Source organism: Monodelphis domestica, chromosome 8 (assembly GCF_027887165.1).
Source record: "Monodelphis domestica isolate mMonDom1 chromosome 8, mMonDom1.pri, whole genome shotgun sequence".
Classification (NCBI taxonomy): domain Eukaryota; kingdom Metazoa; phylum Chordata; class Mammalia; order Didelphimorphia; family Didelphidae; genus Monodelphis; species Monodelphis domestica.
Window position 1 is genome coordinate 33087926 of NC_077234.1, and position 19563 is coordinate 33107488.

Sequence of the window (19563 nt, forward strand, 5' to 3'; positions counted from 1 at the left end):
GCAAGCTTTTGGAATCCTACTGGTACTTACCAAAAAAGAAACCCACTATTCTTTTTTTGATGTGAAAAAAAAATTAATTCCATAAACAAACCACCAAGGTGGGGGAAAAGTGGTCTATTTTGGGGGGTGTTATTTTAAAAACCAACAAATCACTTGAAACATAGGGTACAATGGAGCAGGCCTGTGATCCCTGCTACTGGCAAAGATAAGCTGGTGAATTGAGTTCAGGAGCTTGGAGTTGCTTATGGCTAAAGTCTGGCACCAATGTGATGAGCTACTGAGACCAGGGGGCCATCAGCATGCTGGAAAGTGCCAACAAGGATTGGTTATATTCTCCAGTCTGTACAAGATGGGGAGAACCAGTTTTTGAAAAAGAAAGTCCCAAGGGGCAAATCTCGAGGCATTCTTCAAGGGGGCCGCCATGCTGCCTGGGGAAGGGCAATGCAGTCCAGGTTACAAATGGAACGAGTCAATGCTTCCATGTAGATCTGCAGATGGGATCAGGCCCGTGAGTGTACTCATCCAGTCTGGGTAAGCTAGAGAGACCCAATCTCAAAAAAAAAAAATCAAAGAAAAGAAAAAGAAAGAAAAGAGAGGCAATCTTCTCTGAGCTAGCCCCCAGAGTCTCAGAGTCAGGAGCCCAAATCTGATGGAAGAAGATGAATTTTTAATTGTCCAAACAAGGATGGGCTCCATGAAAATTCTTTAAGGGTGGAGAAAGACCACCCTAGTTGGGGAACAGGGCCTCATGGGACTTGCCTAGAATTAGCACCCACGGGAAAGTTCAGCACATATCACACAGTGCCTTAATGGAGGTTGTTGAATTGAGCTGAATGGGAAAATCTCAGTACAAAAATATAATAGGCATGGCTCGATGTTGAACTTGTGTGTTTTATTGTTGGCACCAGAAATGCTCATGTCCTATGTTATGTTCATGTACATACTGTAAACAAGATTGCATTAATAATTTTCTGATGGTTCTGTTTCAATGAATCTAGGTTTTAAAAAATACATTCACAAACTACCTTATGTTTAAACACAATGATTCCCTTTTATTTCTTAACTGTACCCAAAGACCCACAATAAAAAAATCATTTAAAGCTGTGAGTTCCGAACTTGTCGCTTAGGAAAAAAAAATATATATCCATTTGCAACATAATTCAAGAAGCCTCTGATTTAAAATACACAGCAGCAATATAAAGAGCTGGTGGCAATCCTAGTCAGTGTGGAGACTAAGATCACTGTTCTTTCTTCACGTTACATCTAACAGTTAGAGTAGTTGCCAAGTCCAATCAGAAAAGTTATTGCTGAATTTGATGCACTGGACTGGTGGGAGCAGTACAGAGGAGCACTGGAGAATGGGCTGATTTTGGAAACCCCAAAGGTGGACACCTCCGTGATTACTCAGGGAGGGTCCTTGGTTCGATTCCTTCCAGTTACGTGCTCTAAATAAAAGGTCAGTTAAGATTGAGCAGCCTCAGCCCTTAAGAATGATTTCAGAATGGAACGGGAATATTCCCCACTTCCTCTCTTCCCCAATTGTCATCTTGCCCTGCCTCTGGCTTTCTAATTTGTATTTTGTTCTCATTAACAGCTCATCCAGCCCGCTCATTTATTTTAGATAAAATCATTAGAATAATAGATTCAGCAATCCATTACTGTAACTGTTATGATATCTTGGGAACGAACCCTGTTGATTTCCCCCCCCCCATTATTCAAGGATACAAATTTGATCAACTACTGTTTTATTTTTTTAAAATTATTAAATACACCTGAGATTGCCAATTGAGCTCTCTATATGTCTCCTGGAGATAACACTGCTGCGATGAACAGCAAAATAAAAACAAACAAAACGAGGTAGGTTAAAACAGGAAGCGCAACACAGGTATCATTATGCAACACCTTAAGACCACAGGCAGCCATGCTTGTAGCTAGTAAACAAACAAACCAAAAAAATCTGAGACACTCACGAAAAAATTGAAATCATTTGAGTAAGAGTTTATAAGGACACAATTCAACCTGAACTAAATACATACATATTTCTGCACAGATGTTGTTCACTATATGTTGGGTAATTTAGAGGAAGGTAAAATGATTTAGGGTCTCAGAATTTTGGCCAAAACCCTGCTTCCAAGTTCCATAACTTCTGGGCCTAATGATGCTTTGCTTTTTCTTGGGTTGGCTTAGCAAATTAGACTCTTTTTTTTTTTTTAACCAACCCAGGACTATAGGCAGCTCAGAAGCTTTTGCTTTTGTTTGTTTGTTTGTTAGTTTGTTTGTTTAAAGTCACAGTTTTCATCTCTAGAAAGTGGCACCCACAGAAGAAAGAGGTGGCGTAGACTGAAACCAAGATGTCACCCACACCTCAATTTCCCCGGCAGGATTGGGGTACACTGACCAAGGTCCAGGCGGAATGATGCCTAAGCCAGGTGAGCTCTTAGCCCAAGAGGATTTGTGCATTCTTGTAAATATCATAGCATGTTTTCCCAAAAGCTCTTCTTCCTTTCTCTGAAACCCATTTGCCCTCCTGGTCTTTTGCCCTAGCCTGTTGCATAATCAAGCTTTGGGAAAGATGTGCTAAAGATTCCCTCCATCTCCAGAGCCAACTCAACCATTTGGCATTCGTACCCCATCAACACGCACCATCGTGGAAGGTCCATATTAGAATAGGGACTGACAGACTGACAAAAATGGTAGTTGATTTATTAGTCTAAGGCTAGTAGTTTAGCCATTTAAAATCTATTTCCCAAAAGAGGGGAAAACTAAGATTTTTCTTCTCTTTTAAAAATTCGTTAACTAGTTGCTGTCAAAAAGCAACCTTTAGGTTGGTGAAGGCAAAAGATTGCTAAAATTACCCAGCTATACAGTTATGGCCTTCAGAGGTGAGAGATAAGGTACATTTATTGTGCTGTCTCTCACCATTCAAAAGTGGTAATTTTACAACATTCGGCATACTTAATGCTAGCAGGCAGAGAGAATCCAAAGAAGATTCCTTTTCTCAACACCATTTCCTTCCCCATTCATATAAAGTAAGGGACCAAGAATTGGTTGGTTGTTTGTTTGTTTTTTAAAGCCAAAAGTCATAACCCACTGTAACACAGCAGAATAGAAGATCACAAAATGTTTATATCTCTAGTGCCGAAGAGCTCCTGGTCCATCTCTGTTCAGAGACAGCGTGGCATTCTTGGGGCTCTCTGAGAAATTCTTGCCTCTTGTCTCTCTCTTTCTCAAACAGGCTGCAACAATGAAGGATGGACTGTATTTTGGTGGGAGAACAGGGTGTGAGGAGTAGGGGACAGGTGGGAGTGGAGGAAGGGGAAATCAGAGTGTTCAACCAAGCCTTCTGTATCTGCCTCTAGACCGGCGAAAGTCCACACGTGTCATGTTCTTTTAAAACAGAAAGAACGCCAACAAGACAAGAGCCAAGTAAGTGTTCATCTGCTACCAGTTCATCATGGAATTTCTGTTGAGGGTCATGAAAAACACTTGGCTACTTCCTCCAGATCGCACGGATGCAAAAAATACCTGTTTGAAATTAAAAAAGAATTAGTTCAATCACATGGCTCTTTTCATTTTCTTCTTCTCAACCGTCCATCCATTTTTTTCTCAAATGTTTTGTTTTTGTTATTTTGGATCAGTTTTTCAAGATTTAATAATTAGTGTTTAGAAAGTGCCATGTGATACAGTGCAGGATCTTCTGTTCTCATAGGTTTATCATCATCATCATCATCATCATCATCATCATCATTATCATCATCATCATTTTAAAAACCCTTACCTTCTGTCTTAGAATCAATACTGAGTTTTGGTTCCAAGGCAGAAGAGTGGTAAGGACTAGACAAATGGAGTTAAGTGACATGCCCAGGGTCACACAGTTAGGAAGCATCTGAAACCAGATTTGTACCCAGAACATCCCACCTCCAGGCTCTATCCCCTGAGCCACTTAGATGCCCCCATCATCGTTATTATTGTCATTATTTTCAGGCCAAGTGATTGGCTCTGAAGGGACTGTCTTTTTTTTTTTTTGAGGAGGGAGTGTGTAAAATCCCCTTTGGTGGGAGGGTTTAAACTTTATAAAGAATATGTGGAGTGTTTATATGATGTCTGCAAAAATCTAGACTTGGACCCTCAAATTCTGTATTCCTTTAGTCACAGGCTACTTGGGACGAGTGCTCTGACTGGACAGGAAGCTCTATGTTTAATAGTTATTACAGAGATTCAGCTTCAGGATTGTATAGTTGTGCTACATATCAAGAAAATTAAAAATCAGAGAATTTGGTCTTGGTATATCAGGTGCCATCTGTGGGGGAAACAAATAGCAAGAGGCTGCCAACCCATTTTGGTGGAAGTAAGGTGGCACGTTTTGGTTGCTACAAGTGTGAGCTTATTTCCAGTGAGTCACTTGTACTAGGAAACGAGTATTGTTGGCCCCAAAATGGACTTTTGGTAAGGTCTCTCTCATGTCAAAGGCAGCAATAGCTGTTTCTCCAAAGCACTGAAAAGTCAAGGGGGTACTGTCCATTGGAACTTAGTCCTCAGTAATTTGGTTAATCTACACTAACTTCCCTCACGTTGTTTTGGTTCAGGAAGTTGTCTTTTGGCACTTGTGGTAAAATCTTTGCTACTGTTTTGTTGTGGCTTCCTCAGAAGGTTACTGGTGCCTACACCTTCGCAGGAAGTTCTTTAGATATATGTCCTTCAGGAGATGCTACATGTGAAAAGAAAGCCAACTGTTGGCTAGATGGATTCTATCAGGACATTTCTATCACCCAAGGAAGGCAATTTTTTGGAGAATGTCACAGAATAAAATCCTAAGAGCCAAAGTGTTAACGTGTCTCATGGTGGATGCCTGGCTTCTGCAGCCCAAGCCCAGTGGTCACATCCTAAAGGTATGGGCTTCTTGTGGACTGGCCTTTGGGATTTGTCCTGATTGGACTGTCAGAGATTCCTGACTCAAGTGCAAACCAGAACAGATATTCAGAATCTGGTCCAGTCCAGATGTTCCCCCAATTAATCTGAGATCGCACTGGATTTGGGGTGGGTCTATGGCCAAGATGAGTATCTGTCCACTCACTGAATTCTTTCCTCCATCAGTAATGATCTGGGAAAGCTTTTCAGGAATGGTTTTTGGGTAGGTCAGAGCCAGTTGGGGCTAATTCAAAAGTGTGAAGAGCTCATCTGGAAGGAAACTTTGGCTTACCCTAAGGGGAGAGAGTAAGATAAAGTTGGTCCTGCTTCAGAAAAATCCTTGGTAGCTATTGATTATGAAAGATCAGGCAATTTTCAGCAGGGAAGATTTTTCTCCTGCAATACTTCAGAGAAGCTTTGCTGGAATGGTACAGACTATGGAACTAGCCAAATTTCTATTCACTTATGAATGTGTCTCTAGAATGTGAGTGAAATAAAATCGGTCTTGCTAAAAGCGTATATTTCTGTACTGGAAATTTTTACATTTAATTGTCAAAAAAAGCCACGTAACAGGTTAAGTCCTGATAATGTTATTTTACAAAATCTACACACTGCAATACCAAACTAGGAGGTGTGAGTTAATAATAGTAGGCTGACTGTTCTCTTCTGCCTTGAATAGGAATCCAGATCTAATTTGTGCGGCGTATGACTTTTTTTTTATTGATGAATGATCACTTGGCCTACGAAGCTTTCCAAAAATATTTTGTACCACTTGTATAACACAGGAATGTGTGTGTGTGTGTGTGTGTGTGTGTGTGTTGTACATTTTAATTATTCACATGGATCAAATCACATTGCTTAACCCAAATCGGATGAAATTGTGTTTGTAAAGGAAAAGGAAGGTTTCACAGGTACCTGGTGGTCTCTTAAAATGCAAACACTAATGCAAATGTTGAAACGGATTTACCTTATCATTTCTTTCACATAGAAACTTTAACCTTTGAGCTCGCTTATGCATAAATACTCCATCCAAATGTCCTGTTTCCACTGAACGGATCTCAATAGCTTTCTCTCCCCAGCCCATTATTTGATTGGAATGAATGTAGGCTGTCAAAAGGAATTTCCAAAACTGCATTAAAAACATTAGATGGGCAATAACTTACAGTATCTGTTCACATTTAAACCACAAACATGACATACAGTTTGACATATACATACAAAGCGGGTCTTACAAGTGTTATTTCACAGACTGTTTTGTGGACTCAAATGGTTGTTTCACTTTTCTTGACTTTCGTGTCAATTTGGGGGTGTAACTGTTGAAGGAGAAAAGGAAGGGTTAACCTACCCACAGAGGTGGGCATTTCTCCCCACTGGAGCACCACATCTTTTGTGATCCGGCCATAGGTATTCACATACACCCCCTCATCCTCATAGCAAACGAGCATTTCCATTCCATCCGTTTTAGGCAAGATGACAATAGCGTGAGGAGTGATGTTACCCTGAATCTAGAACGCAAAGAAAAGGTAACAGTTACCTGGAGCGAAGGGCTTCGGACGAGAGAAAGCATCCCAAACAAAGATCACAGGGAAACAGTAACTAGCATTTTTGTTGGCTTTTTTTTAGCTTAATCTACGAAGACAGAAATTTCTTGCTTTTGCCCCAACCCAACCATCAAGCTGTCAGCTCTCCTGGGAAAGAAGAGCCCTCTCTATTGAAAGCAGAACAACATTTTTACTGCTTGAGAGGACAGGAGGCATTTTAGAGAAGCATAATGTAGCAGAGGCTGACTGAGGACACTTTGGGCCAGAATAGGTAAGCTCAGATATCTTCCTTCCTACAGTATTCCAGGCAGCTTGGGAGAGCCAATTGAGAGATGTCTGTGGAGTCAGGAAGACTTGAGATTTAAGTCTTGCTTCTGATGCATATTGGATGGTTGGTCCATGGCAAATCACTTAATCTCTCATTGACTCCATGTTGTCAAAAAGGTACTAAACTGCATGAATAAGGGGAATTCCTTCTCCAGTTCTCTATCCAAATGAAATCACAAGTCTAGCCCTTATCCTCTGTAAAATCATACTGTGAAGACTACTGGGTAAACTAGAATAGAGCAGGGATAGAATCGCAGCATATTTGTCATTGGATTGCCGACAAGACACAACTCCCATCCCTGACCTGTAACTAATAATGTGCAAGTTATCTCTATAATACACTTGCTAAACAATGGACCAAAGAAGGAGGGGAACCAGAAATAACTGAGATAAGAAAGTTTTTCTTAAAAGAGAAAAACCCTCTGGGTCTCAGTTTCCCCAAAATCAATGACATCTTTCCTCTTGAAAGAAATTTCATGTGCCTATTTATGGTTCCAAAGGTGCCATATTGAGGGTATCAAATACTTTCTATCATGGAACATAATTTCTCAGGTGCAAACACCATCTTGAAATCGCCATAAAGATGGGTTTCCAAAAATCCAAATCCACTGAAAATCAATTAAGCTATGTGCAAGGTACTCTGCTGATAGTGGGGCCAGAAACAAAACAAAATGAAAAATTGTTTCTCTCCTAAAGAGCTTACATATGCTACTGATTCAATTTACCAATGGAATTTAGTTATGTAAAGATGATTGTATCTTAGCGTTTTGTTAATGTGCCTTGGGTATAGTAGCAGAAAGAAGCATTTGGTATTTGGATCATGGAAGTAAGCAGAATTTGTGTTAATACTTTATAAAAGCACCTTTTCAGCCTCCAGCCAAGCACTCATATGGTCAATCTCTGATAGGCTCGTGAATGTTTTATGGACTTACATGGGATGGGATGTAGATATCATACGAGTTTCCTGAATCTACATCAATCACGTGGAAACCAGTGTGTGATCCAAAAATAACTTTTAACCTTTGGCCCTCTTCTACCGTAAGGTCAACAAGTAAGGGCTTGTGCTGGAGATCTGCAAAAGACTTTAGACAACACTTTGGTTAGTTTCCGAACTAATACTTTCTGGTGGTCCAGTGGACGTTATTTCCAACTTTCAGCAATTAGAGAGCTAGGCTACATTTGATGCTAATATTAAGCCATTTCATTCACAGGTCATTCAAAGCCTTTACTCCTCCATTCATGTTCCCTTTGAAGCATTTAACAATATAAAAACTTAGACTTCAGATGACTCCTTTGCTATAGCAGTTGCTTTGGTTGTTGAAGTTCTTGTTTTTTCTTCTTCTACCCATGACCTGAGTTCATTCATTCATATTCATTCATCCATTCATCCATCTATGATTCAAACCATTATATATGAAAGGCAAAGATGAATACAAAAACATCTGTACCTTTAAATTAGTTTAAAATTTAGTAGGAGACCTCAGAATATAGTAATTCTGAGGGATAATAACAATTTTGCAGGTTCTTTGCTTTTTCTTTTTATGTCAACATATCGATTCTTTTAGTAAAAAGTTAGTAGTCACTGGAGGGACCCAAAGCACACATATATTGTATACACATTTGTCTCCCCTGTTAGAATTAAAAAAACCAAAACTTTACCTTCTGTCTTAATATCAATTCTTTTTTTAATTAATACAATTTATTTCCAAGTATCTCAGTCCTTTTTCCCCTCCCCATACCATAGAAAGCAACATCCAGCAAACAGATATTATATATGGATTATGTCCTTTGGATTTCCATTTTTCAGTTCATTCTCTGGAGATGAACATTCCTAAGTTATTCTTCAAATATTAAATCGGTAGCTGTATATATTGTACGTTTGGGTCTACTCCTTTCACTCTTCATTCTCTCATGTAGTTCTCTCCAAGTTATAAAATTTAATCTGTTCATCATTTCTTATGGTGCAATAGTATTCCATCACAATCATAGACCACAATTTGTTTATCCATTCACCAACTGATAGACATCCAATTCTTTGCCACCATAAAGAAAGCTGCTATAAATATTTTAGAAATTAGAGGTTCTTTTCCTTTTTCCCAGATCTTCTTGAGAAAAAGATCGAGCAATACTATTGCTGGGTCTAAGGATATACACCCTTTTATAGCTCTCTGGGTACAATTCCAAATTGTTCTCCAAAATGGCTGACTCAGTTCACAGTGTAGTAGTGTTCTACTCTTCTACATCTCCTTCAATGCTTTGTTTTAAATCTGACAATCTGACTATCCAACTGAAATGGGATAGACACCTTCAGTCAATCAACAAGCATCCATTGTCTATTGTGTGCCAGGCACTATGCTACATGCTGAACAATGTACGAAACAAAAGTGTAATACTTCCTGCTCTCAAGGGATTTCCATTCTATCAATATATATATATATATATATATATATATATATATATATATATATATATATATATGTATAAGTGTAAACAGAAAAAATAAGCCTAGCATGAAGGGAGAGTGAGATCAAGAAAAGGCTTCATGTAGAAGATGAAATATAGGTTTATATTTGAAGGAAGAAAGAGATGTAATAAAGCAGAAAGAAGCAGAGGGGGGTATATCCTGGGCATGAGGATGGCTAATACAGAGTCACAGTCACAGGGCATGGGACATGGGAGGCTCATCCATGAGGCTCATGGATGAAGTTGAAGGTTAGTTGAGCTAGATTATAGAGAGTAAGAAGATTAGAAAGATAGGTTGGGAGACCAGATTGTGAAGGTTTGAAAAATCCAAATAGAAGTAGTTCTGTTTTGTCTCAGAGAGCCTTGAGTCTGTGACATGGGCAATAATCGGTTTCAGGAACATTATTTTGGCACCTGAGGGGAGGATGGATTGGAGTGAGGACAGACTTGAGGAAGAGCAACCAATTAGCAGGATATTCCAATAGTCTAGGGAAGAAGTAATGAGGGTCTGCACCAGTGTAGTGGTTGTTTGAGTACTGAGAAGGGGAAGGATGGGAAGAATTGTAGACATAGGAAAGCTAGGATCCGATCACTGATTACTTTAGTCGGATGAGGGTGACTGATGAAATGAGGATAATTTGGAGGTTGAGAATCTGGGATCCTGGAAGGATTGATGATGTCCTTGTCAGAAACATGGAAGCCTGGATAAAGGAACTGGGTTCTTGGGAAAAGATAAGGTATTCTTTTTCAACATGCTGAATTTAGGATATCTAAGGGAAATCTAGATAGAAATATCTTATAGGAAGTTGGTGACATGGGACTGAGACTTAACAGAGAATTGGGAGACCCTAGGTGACAAAGTGTTTGTGTACAGAGATTTTGCTGACAGTGTAAACACGTTGCCTTCAGGAACTATCCCTTAAGTGCTCTGTGATTGTTTCTAAAAAATGTGTTCCAGAACTTTCTTTTCCAAAAGCAATAATATGGTAACAGGGAGGTGAGATGGGGAGGAAAAGGAAAGCCCATTTCTACTGACAAATATGCCTTTTGAATACATCACTAATGAGTTGCTTGTGCCAAGGGAAATGTGAAGAATGGGGTGACTCAGAACAGATGAGTGTCTCCACATTGACACAAGAAGTCCCAGTGCACCCATGAGAAAAAGGACAGAAGAGGAGAATTAAAAGCCCAGCATGGGAGAAATAATGGGGAGGGAACAGAAGAGAATGAATCCAGATCTGCCATTATCCATTGCCATGGCTCCCTAAATAACAGGGTACCTGCAAGGACTGGTCTTCCTTCTATTAGCATGTTTAGACTTTGGAAACCTGAATGGATGAGATCCCTGTGAACTGTTTTGTCCAATCAATTAAATCATGGTGAGTGTGAACCCGGACAATATTGAAAAGGAAAGCAAATAACAACTGAAAGGGAAAAAAGTAGATGAAAATAAGTTCCCAAAGAACAAAGTAATTTCCAATTAATTAACACAATTAGAATTTGTTTGAAAGCAGTTTAGCATTTTATTTAAAAAGTAACATGGCTATACATGAGGTATAGTGGTTTAAGGTTAAAGCCCTTCATGTAGGGTCAGAAAGCCAAAGGTTGACTCTTGGCTCTGCCACTTCCTGGGACCCTTCAGTAAACCATCTCACCTCTGTCTCTCAATTTCCTCAACTGTAAAATAAGAGGGGGTAGACTAGATGACTTATAAGCCCCTTCTTGCTTTGAATCTGTGATCTGTGTGTGATAGTTAGTTAAACTAAGAATTTTTACTGAACAGATAAAGCCTTCCCAAAGATCCTTTGTTGTTTTCAGAATTCATCTCGCTTGCCTACATTTCCTACCACAAAACCAAAAAACAAAAGCAAAAAAATAATAATAAAATCCCCAACCCTAATAAAAACCAAATCATCTCAAGCCTTGGATTTACTTTAGCTGAAGCACCCTCTTTCTTTGATTATCCCAGAATGTCAGAGCATGATGGAACACTGGTAACTTTCCCTTTTTTAGACACAGGAAACCAAGGGCCAGAGAAAACAAATCACTTGCTCAAGGTCACTGAGCTAATTAGATGCAGAGCTGGGAATGAGGCCTCTGATTCTCAGTTTAGCCACCTTGAACCCAACCTTGAACACTGCTCTTTTCAGAATGAACAGTCTTCCATTCAGCACACTCTGCCGAGGACAGCAACTTTCTTTTGCTTTCATTGAAAGAGTGCTGCTTGGTAAAGTTACCAATGAATTTGTAGGGGAAGCTGGGCAGCACAGTGGATAGAATGCCAAGCTTGGAGTTTCTTATGACCATAAAAATATATCCTGAGAAGGTGGAGGTCTGGCATTGTTCTTGCTTTCAGACATGGACCTGCATGATCAATCCTGTTTCATGGATGATAGTGTGATTTAGGAGAGGAAGAGGAGAATATCAAGGAGCTATCAACTGTTAAAGTTTCAAGTATACCAAAGGGCCTTTTAAAGTAAGAATTGTGGCCTAAAAAGTGACCCTACACTACCGTCTATTGAGAAGCTATGGAAAAGATGGCGCCAGGCATGGAAGATAGCTTCTGCATTCTGCATGGAGGTTCAGTGCTGGACACATAAGACAAAAGATCAGCTTGGTCATTTACCTTAAATGCCATGAACTTGTGGTATGGCTTAGGAGCCCATGCATATATCTCCACGGCATTCTTCAAGGCAATCACCAAGAATTTGATCCGTTCATATTTCACTAAAATTGAATAGAAAGATCTACCATAAGTAAGAGAAATGCAATGCTATATTATCCAGTTGTCTAATTCCCAAACATAACACAGGCAAGAGGGCAATTTTCTTTTCTTTTTTTTAAAAAATATTTTATGTTTCTAATTATATATAACAACATTTTTCTGAAATTATAAGATCTACGTTGTCTCCTTCTACCCCTTCCCTCTCTCCTCCTAGTTATAGTAAGCAATTTGATCTGCATTATACATGTATTATCATGCAAAACATATTTTCACATTGGTCATTGTTTTTTAAAAAATACTTATTTTTCCATAGTGGTCATTGTTGTAAGAGAAAACTCATATAAAACCAAAACTCCAACATAAAATCACAAATAAACTAAAGTGAAAAAATCACATGCTTTGATCTGCATCCCAACTCCAACAGTTCTTTCTTTGAAACAACTGGATAACATTCTTTGTGAAAAGTCCCTCGGAATTGTCTTGCATGATTGTATTGCTGAGAGTAGCTAAGTCTATCACAGTTGATCATTCCACAATATTGCTGTTACTGTGTACAGTGTTCTCCTGGTTCTGCTTATTTCACTGCATCAGTTTGTGTAGGACTTTCCAGCTTTTCTTGCTTATCGTTTCTTATGATACAATAGTATTCCACCATCATCATGTACCACAATTTGCTGAACCATTTGACAACTGATGGACAACCCCACAATTTAAAATTCTTTTTCACTGCACAAATTGCTGCTATAAATATTTTTGGACAAGTAGATTCTTCCCTCTTTTTTTAATCTCTTTGGGATACAGACCCAGTAGAAGTATTACCGAATCACAGGGTATGCCCAGTTCTATAGCCCCTTTGGCTCAGTTCCAAGTTGCCAAGAGGGCAACTTTCTGTGTGGAACTTAGCTGGAGTTAAAGAATCTAAATGAGAATCCACACTCTGTGCTGGCTACCTGTCTGACCTGGGATAAATCTCTTCACCTCGTTAAACTTCATTTTCCCTACCTGTAAAATAAAGATGTTGAACTAACTGGATCTCTAAGGTCTCTCCTAGTCCAAAGCCCTATTGTGAGATGATTGATTTAGAGCTAGAAGGGGAACCTGAGAGGGCATCCAGGACCTCTTCCAAGAAAACCCAACATGGGGTCACAACAAGTTGGACAGGACTAAACAACAACCATCACCAACTGACTAATTTTTTGGTAATGAATTCCTCTAAACATACCTGTTCTGGAAACCCAGTCCATCCTGGGGTCAATACTTTAAGCATTTTTCAGTGGCTAGGGTCATTCTCAGATGAGATATGACAGTAAGACTTGTAGTTAAGTTTATCACATAGAAAAACAGTAACAACCTAATTTTATGTTTGAGACGTGAAGGACCAGCCCTGGAACCTATTTTCTCCCTGACCCCTTTGCCCCCTAGAGCCCCTGAAGTCAAGTTAATGAAGAACCAGTTACCATGCCCTGGAATGTACTAGGAACTGATAACACCCCAGCCCCAGGAGTTCCTGAAACCCGCCTCCAGGAACTGATAACGACCCTAACTGATAAGGACCCCAGTCCCAGGAGTTCCTGTTCTCTTCTCCCACTCCAGGAATTCCTGTGCACTCCCCCTACCACAAAAGTGTATAAAAATCCTGCAAGCCCCAGTCTCAGGGCCAGCCATTTCTAGAGTGCTGAGCTCAAACTGCAGTTTGTTTAATAAACTCCCTCCTGTGTGTTACATTTGGTCTTGGTCTTGTTTCATCCTTGGGATCATTAACCGGGCACTTCAGATAAAGAATGCATGGGTTATGTGATCCAACTTATAGGAGCATAATGAAAAGCTGGAAGGTCCTTTAGAGATCATTAAGTCTAACTCATTTTACAAATGAGGAAACTGAGGCACCAAGTAGTTTAAGGGCACTTGCTTGGTACCACATGGCTATACGTGCTTCAGTTAAGATTTGAACTCAAGCCTTCCTGACTCCAACTTCAAAACTCCCTTTGCCATACTTCATAAGCACAAAGTGGTGACTTACCGACTTTGTAATGTATACAGCCTTCCAGGTCCCCAACAGTGATCCAACCTTGCTTCTTTTCAACTTCAGGATCGTTGTGTAGGATTCGATTTCTTAACCAAGACAGATAGTAAACTCGAAGCTTATTCTTCTTTCCTGTTGAAATACAAATGACTTAATTTTATGCATCCCAAAGAGGACTCTTTTCCCCATTGACATTTTTTCAATAGCACTGGCACAGCAATGATCAGATGACAACATTTCAGCATTAGAGCGCTTCCACCCAGAGCACTCCTGGTTAAAATTAGAGAGACATCACTTCAGGAATGCGTTGCTTTCAACAGAACTCGCTTTGCTTTATTTTATTTTTCTCTTCTTGGATGTTAGCTCTCTAAACTGTCTACCCTTAAGGTTCAAAGGAAGTTCTTACTGAAATCAATGAGATCTGAGTACCAGGACATGTGCGACCAGGAATCCCTGGCCGTTTCTATGTCTCGGACCCCTCTGGGAAGCCTTTGGCCCCCTTCTCATTTTCATGTTGTTAAGTGCATCAAATAAAACATATGATTACAAAGGAAGCCAATGGCACCGAAATAAGGATGGAATTCCCTGCCATCCCATCACCTAAGTTCATAGACCTCCTCAATCGAGCTGGGGACTCCTCGTTAGAATTCCTGTACGATATTCAATCCTGGGTGAGTGTGTGTAAGTGTGGTTTGTTTCGGGGAAAATCCCAGCTCTCCAATCCTCTGGACCCACCACAAGCACAGCCTTGATGACTGCTGTCTTTGGTTTCCAAAATCCCTTATTGAGATTCTATGTAACGAACAAAGCGCAGGATTAAAAATGGTGGGAAAATGAGAATAATTTTGTTCTACAACAGAAGAGAAGGATAAATTTTTGGAAAATCAAACCACTCACTACACTTTGTGGTAACGTGTGAGATCTAACCCAGGGGTATCCTTGAACAGGAACAGAGAGGGCAGAAGACGTTGTGTCCTTGTGGCAGTATGTTCTCAGAAGTAGAACTGGGCTCAGCATGCTATCGAGCTAAAAGGGAAACAGCTCAGAAATGCTGAGCAGTCTGTGAGGGATGGATGGAATTTGTCTTCCTTCCCTGTAATGTAGCACGACTAGACACACTCTCAGCAATGATGACCATATTAGATTACTGAGCCCATGAGTGCTAAAACTAGGCGAGTTTGTACTTTTCCACAACTCTGTCTAGATTTTGATAAATATAAACAATGAGGCATTTGGTTTTGGGGGGGGTAATATAGTTTATATTTATTATATTTATATTAGTTATATATAGTTTATATATAAGTAATAGTTTATACCTCTCTGTACCCTGCATGATGCTTTTATATTTGCAAAATCTGTTATTATTATCTCCATTTTCAGGTAAGAAAACTGAGGCCCAGAGAAGTTAAGAGATCCTATTGTTTCCAAGTATTAGAATCAGAATTCAAATCCTGGGATCTGGGAGGGGCTCTTCTGACCCCTAATAGTCCTGGAATTGGCTACTCTCCTTGTGTCAGACTTCCTAAATGTCATTGCTTCATCTGTCAAATGAGATGGTTGGATTAGATAATCACCAAAGTGCCTTTCAACTTCAAATCCCATCATCCTTTTTTATGTTTATAGACTTCAAAAGGTACTTTGGCTGGAAAGCTAGGTAGCTCAGTGGATAGAGAACCAGGCTTGGAGACCGGAGATTCTGGGTTCAAATCTGGCTTCAGACACTTCCTAGCTAAACTCCCATAGCTTACCATACCACTCTCCTTACTGCTCTTCTGCCTTGGAACCAATATATAGTATCAAATCTAAAATGGAAGATCAGGGTTTAAAAAAAGGGTGCTTTGTGTCCAGCTGTTGAATTATGTCTTAAGAATAGAATGTATGAAATCTTTACACACTGGAATGGCAGCGAATGGATAATCATACCTTAAGAGCCTCTTTCAGGGACTGTGACTGATTTCAGAGAGCAGAAGCTAAGAAAATGCAGCAAACCTAGCAGCGAGGACCAATCCAGGAGCAGTTTCCTTATCCTGTGTGAGTGTGTGTGTGTGTGTGTGTGTGTGTGTGTGTGTGTGTGTGTGTGACAGTGTGACAATGACTGAGGGCAATCAAAGAATCCCCAGCATCTGTTTTCATTTAGTTCCTTCCTTTTATGAGCTTTGTAATAGAGGGGAAATGCCCCCATGAATGAGACACGACACCCACTAATGAGAAGACAATTGATTATGGATGTACGATGCCACCAGGGCTCTCTTTCACACATAGAGGCTGACCATAGGCTACCCTGGGGAGGGGGGAGGGTTAAAAATTCTGATCTGGCACCAATCCATGGAGGAATCTGAGCAGTCCAAGTTAAGGATAGGGAGTGGATCTGTGATTTCCTTAACATGGGAAACTCCTGGATAAGGAGAGTCTTGGTATTCTTGCCGGATGGCATTGATTCTATAGCTTAGAGAGTTGCCAAGAACAGACAAGAACATGAGAAGGCAACATTCCCACCTGGATGAAGTGGAATTTAGAAATATTTAGCAGATTGATAAAAATACAGTAGAATATAGATGTGAGGATTTCCTAGAACATAGATAATGTGGATATGTGGTTTTCTAAGAAAATAGATCATGCTAATATGATTTTCTAAGAACATAAATAATGTGGATATGTGGTTTTCCAAGAACACAGTTAATGTGAATATGTGGTTTTCCAAGAACATAGTTAATGCTAAAATATGTGATGAACATGTGCCTGCAGGGATCTTTATTTATGGATGGTTTAGTGGCCCCCGTTTCTATTTGAGTTGGATATCAATGACCTAGGAAGCACTGGGATGTTGAGTAACTTAGCTAGGGTTACATAGTCACCAGCATTTATTTATTGGTGTTGGGACTTGAAGCCAGATCTTTCTGGCTCCAAATCCAGCCTTCGCTCTACCATTCCATGGGTGAATCAGCAATTAAAAATCCTAAAACTCAGGGATTCTTTATTGCTGTTGCTTGGCATTCAATCCCTTTGACAATCTGGTGAAACTTATTGATCTCTTTCAAGAATCATGTTTTTAATGTATTAAAAACGTATAAGATAAAATATAGAAGACCACAATAGAAATACTGAAATGTGATTATTAAAATGTGTGTTTTTTTTTAAACCCTTACCTTCCATCTTGGAATCGATTCTTGAGTCCTGGTTCCAAGGCAGAAGAGTGGTAAGGGCTAGGCAATGGGGGTCAAGTGATTTGCCCAGGGTCACACAGCTAGGAAGTGTCTGAGAACAGGTTTGAACCCACAATTTCCCGTCTTTGGGCCTGACTCTCAAACCAACTGAGCCACTTAGCTGTCCCTTGATTATTAAAATGTTAAAAAAAAACATCCAGGGTTTCAGACTCCAGTTTAAGAATCCCTCAATTAGATGGATCTAGTTCCTAAAGTAATTTCTCCTCTCTTTAAAAACAATAAGGAAGAGACAGGTAAGTGGCTCAGTGAAGTGAGAGATGGGAGACCCTAGGTTCTCTACCTTCTGCCTTAGACCCAATAAACAGTATTGATTTTAAGATGGAAGGTAAGGGTTAAAAAAAAAAGCAACACCAACAGTAATTAGCCTCTGAGTGGTCCAACAGAAATGGGAAAGAACAAAAGGTTAAATCCAAATATTTTTTTTCAAAATAGAAGAAAGCTAACCAGGCTTCCATGCTCAATCCATTTAGCCAAGTGTGAAATACCTGCTGAAGGCAAAGGGGGCTGAGTGGGCACAAAAGATCATTGGAAGAAGTATCTCTGAAATAAACACTATTTTCAGTAGTAGGATGGGAAGTCCAAGGATGAATAGCTGCTTCATATAACCAATTTATCCTGAATTACAAGAGGTAAAAGAGGTAAAGACAGAGGCCATGAGCCATGAATCAAAGGGACGGAGCATCTTGCCTTTAAGGCAACACTGGATTTCTAGGGTAACTTTTCCAATCTGTTAACATCGGGGCTCTTTCCCTATGATTCACTTCCATCTTTTAGTTTCTTTTTTTGGGGACGCATAGCAACAGAGTAAATGACTTTTGCTTAATAGGTGCTACAGATGGAGACATGATGCTTCTGCACTGGGCTGAATGCCTCTGCCAAAATGGCACCAACATAGGAACAATATGGCTCCTGGGAAAAAGGCTGCAGACATTTGGCCAATGCTCCCTCCTCCTCTGCTTTCACCCTCTGAGCTCAATATTTTCATTTTCTGTGTCATTCATGTGGTAGATAGCAATTTACCCTGGGCTGCAGCTCAGAGACCTTAATGAGATCCTCAGTACATCTTGGCAGGGGCAGGAGACCCACAGACATATTGCTGTTGTTGCTGAGTTTGTCTGATTCCGATGCCCGCAGAGAAGGGGGACAAACATAGCCAATGATGATGAAGCTCAGGTAGGAAGAAAGATTCCCTTTTTAGGTCATGATGTGCCAGTGCTACAACTTGGGTGATCTATCTGAGCCCACGCTGCTCTAAGGTTCTGAGTCACCTGGTAGCTGGGGACAGCACTCTCTGACTTTGCCAAAAACAGAACTACAGAGTTGGGCTTTGTTAGCCATGTAGACCTTTGGGTTCATCCACCATGTTCATACCTGATATCGTAACAAGGACGTTAAGACCCTCCAAGACGTCCATCTGCTGAAACCGCCTTCGGTTGATCAAGCTGTAGACCTTCCCTTGCCCACTTCGGTCCAAGAGCATCAGTCCATTTTCTGTCCCCACTAGGAGGTTCACACCTGTGGATTGAAAAAAAAAGATCCAGGGGCTTAGATTTTTGTAGGTTAACTCCCTCATTAGACTGTGAACTCCTAGAGACCAGCGACTGTCTTGTACCTTTCTTGGTATGGCCAATGATTGGCACATAGTGTGGGGGCTTAATAAATACAAGATTCCCACTATTCCCAGCTCCTCACTGGTACTTACCCCGCCCATAGAATCTGATACTAAATCTTGTCATTTCTCCATTCACAAATGCCATCAAGAGTCTTCTGTCTCCCAACCTCAGATCTCCCCTTTCCAATTCATCTTTTGCACATTTGCCAAGGTGATACTTTCATAAGGACCGTCTAGGTCCTACACACCCCATCCTACTCAAAGGGTGGCTCTCTTTTACTTTCAAAGTCAAAATAGAAAATTCTCTGACATGTAAAAATCTTTATTGCTTTGTCCCTTCCTACCACTCCAGGCTTCTAAAACAAAATAGTCCCCTATATACACTGCTCTTTAGTGCTGCTGACCCTGAAGCTTTCTTTACATCTTCCATTAGCTGTGCCCCACATCTGGAATGCTCTGATCCCATCTCTACCTCTGGGTTTTCATGGTTTCCTTCTTGATCTAGACCTATCATCCTAGCCTATTGGTAACTTTTAAAAATCTGGATTTTCAGTTAATGTTTTTGTTATCTTCCAGCTCTATGACAATCACAAAGATGATCAATAAAATTGTTTTTATCTGGAATAGAGAGAAGATATGTGATTTCAGTGGCTTAGGGAACTTCTAGAGAAGTGAATTCCCTCTGCAATGCAGGTCAGCTGCTCCTCTACATGTCATAGTCTTAGAGAAATGTTTAGAAT

The 19563-nt window shown here is 40.1% G+C and overlaps 1 protein-coding gene across 15 annotated transcripts in view; it reads right to left on the bottom strand.

Moving 5' to 3' along the window:
* Window positions 1-871: 871 nt before the first annotated feature.
* TNIK (TRAF2 and NCK interacting kinase) overlaps window positions 872-19563 on the bottom strand; it is a 443964-nt gene continuing 425272 nt past the window's right edge. For all 15 annotated transcript variants that reach the window (XM_056806807.1, XM_056806811.1, XM_056806809.1 and 12 more), the window contains 7 exons: window positions 18583-18726; window positions 13985-14119; window positions 11866-11966; window positions 7709-7858; window positions 6254-6413; window positions 5876-6015; window positions 872-3525 (listed from right to left, as the gene is read on the bottom strand). In XM_056806807.1, the coding sequence (XP_056662785.1) occupies window positions 3442-3525; window positions 5876-6015; window positions 6254-6413; window positions 7709-7858; window positions 11866-11966; window positions 13985-14119; window positions 18583-18726 (914 nt within the window). In that variant the 3' untranslated portion in view covers window positions 872-3441. The remainder of the gene's footprint in view (window positions 3526-5875; window positions 6016-6253; window positions 6414-7708; window positions 7859-11865; window positions 11967-13984; window positions 14120-18582; window positions 18727-19563) is intronic.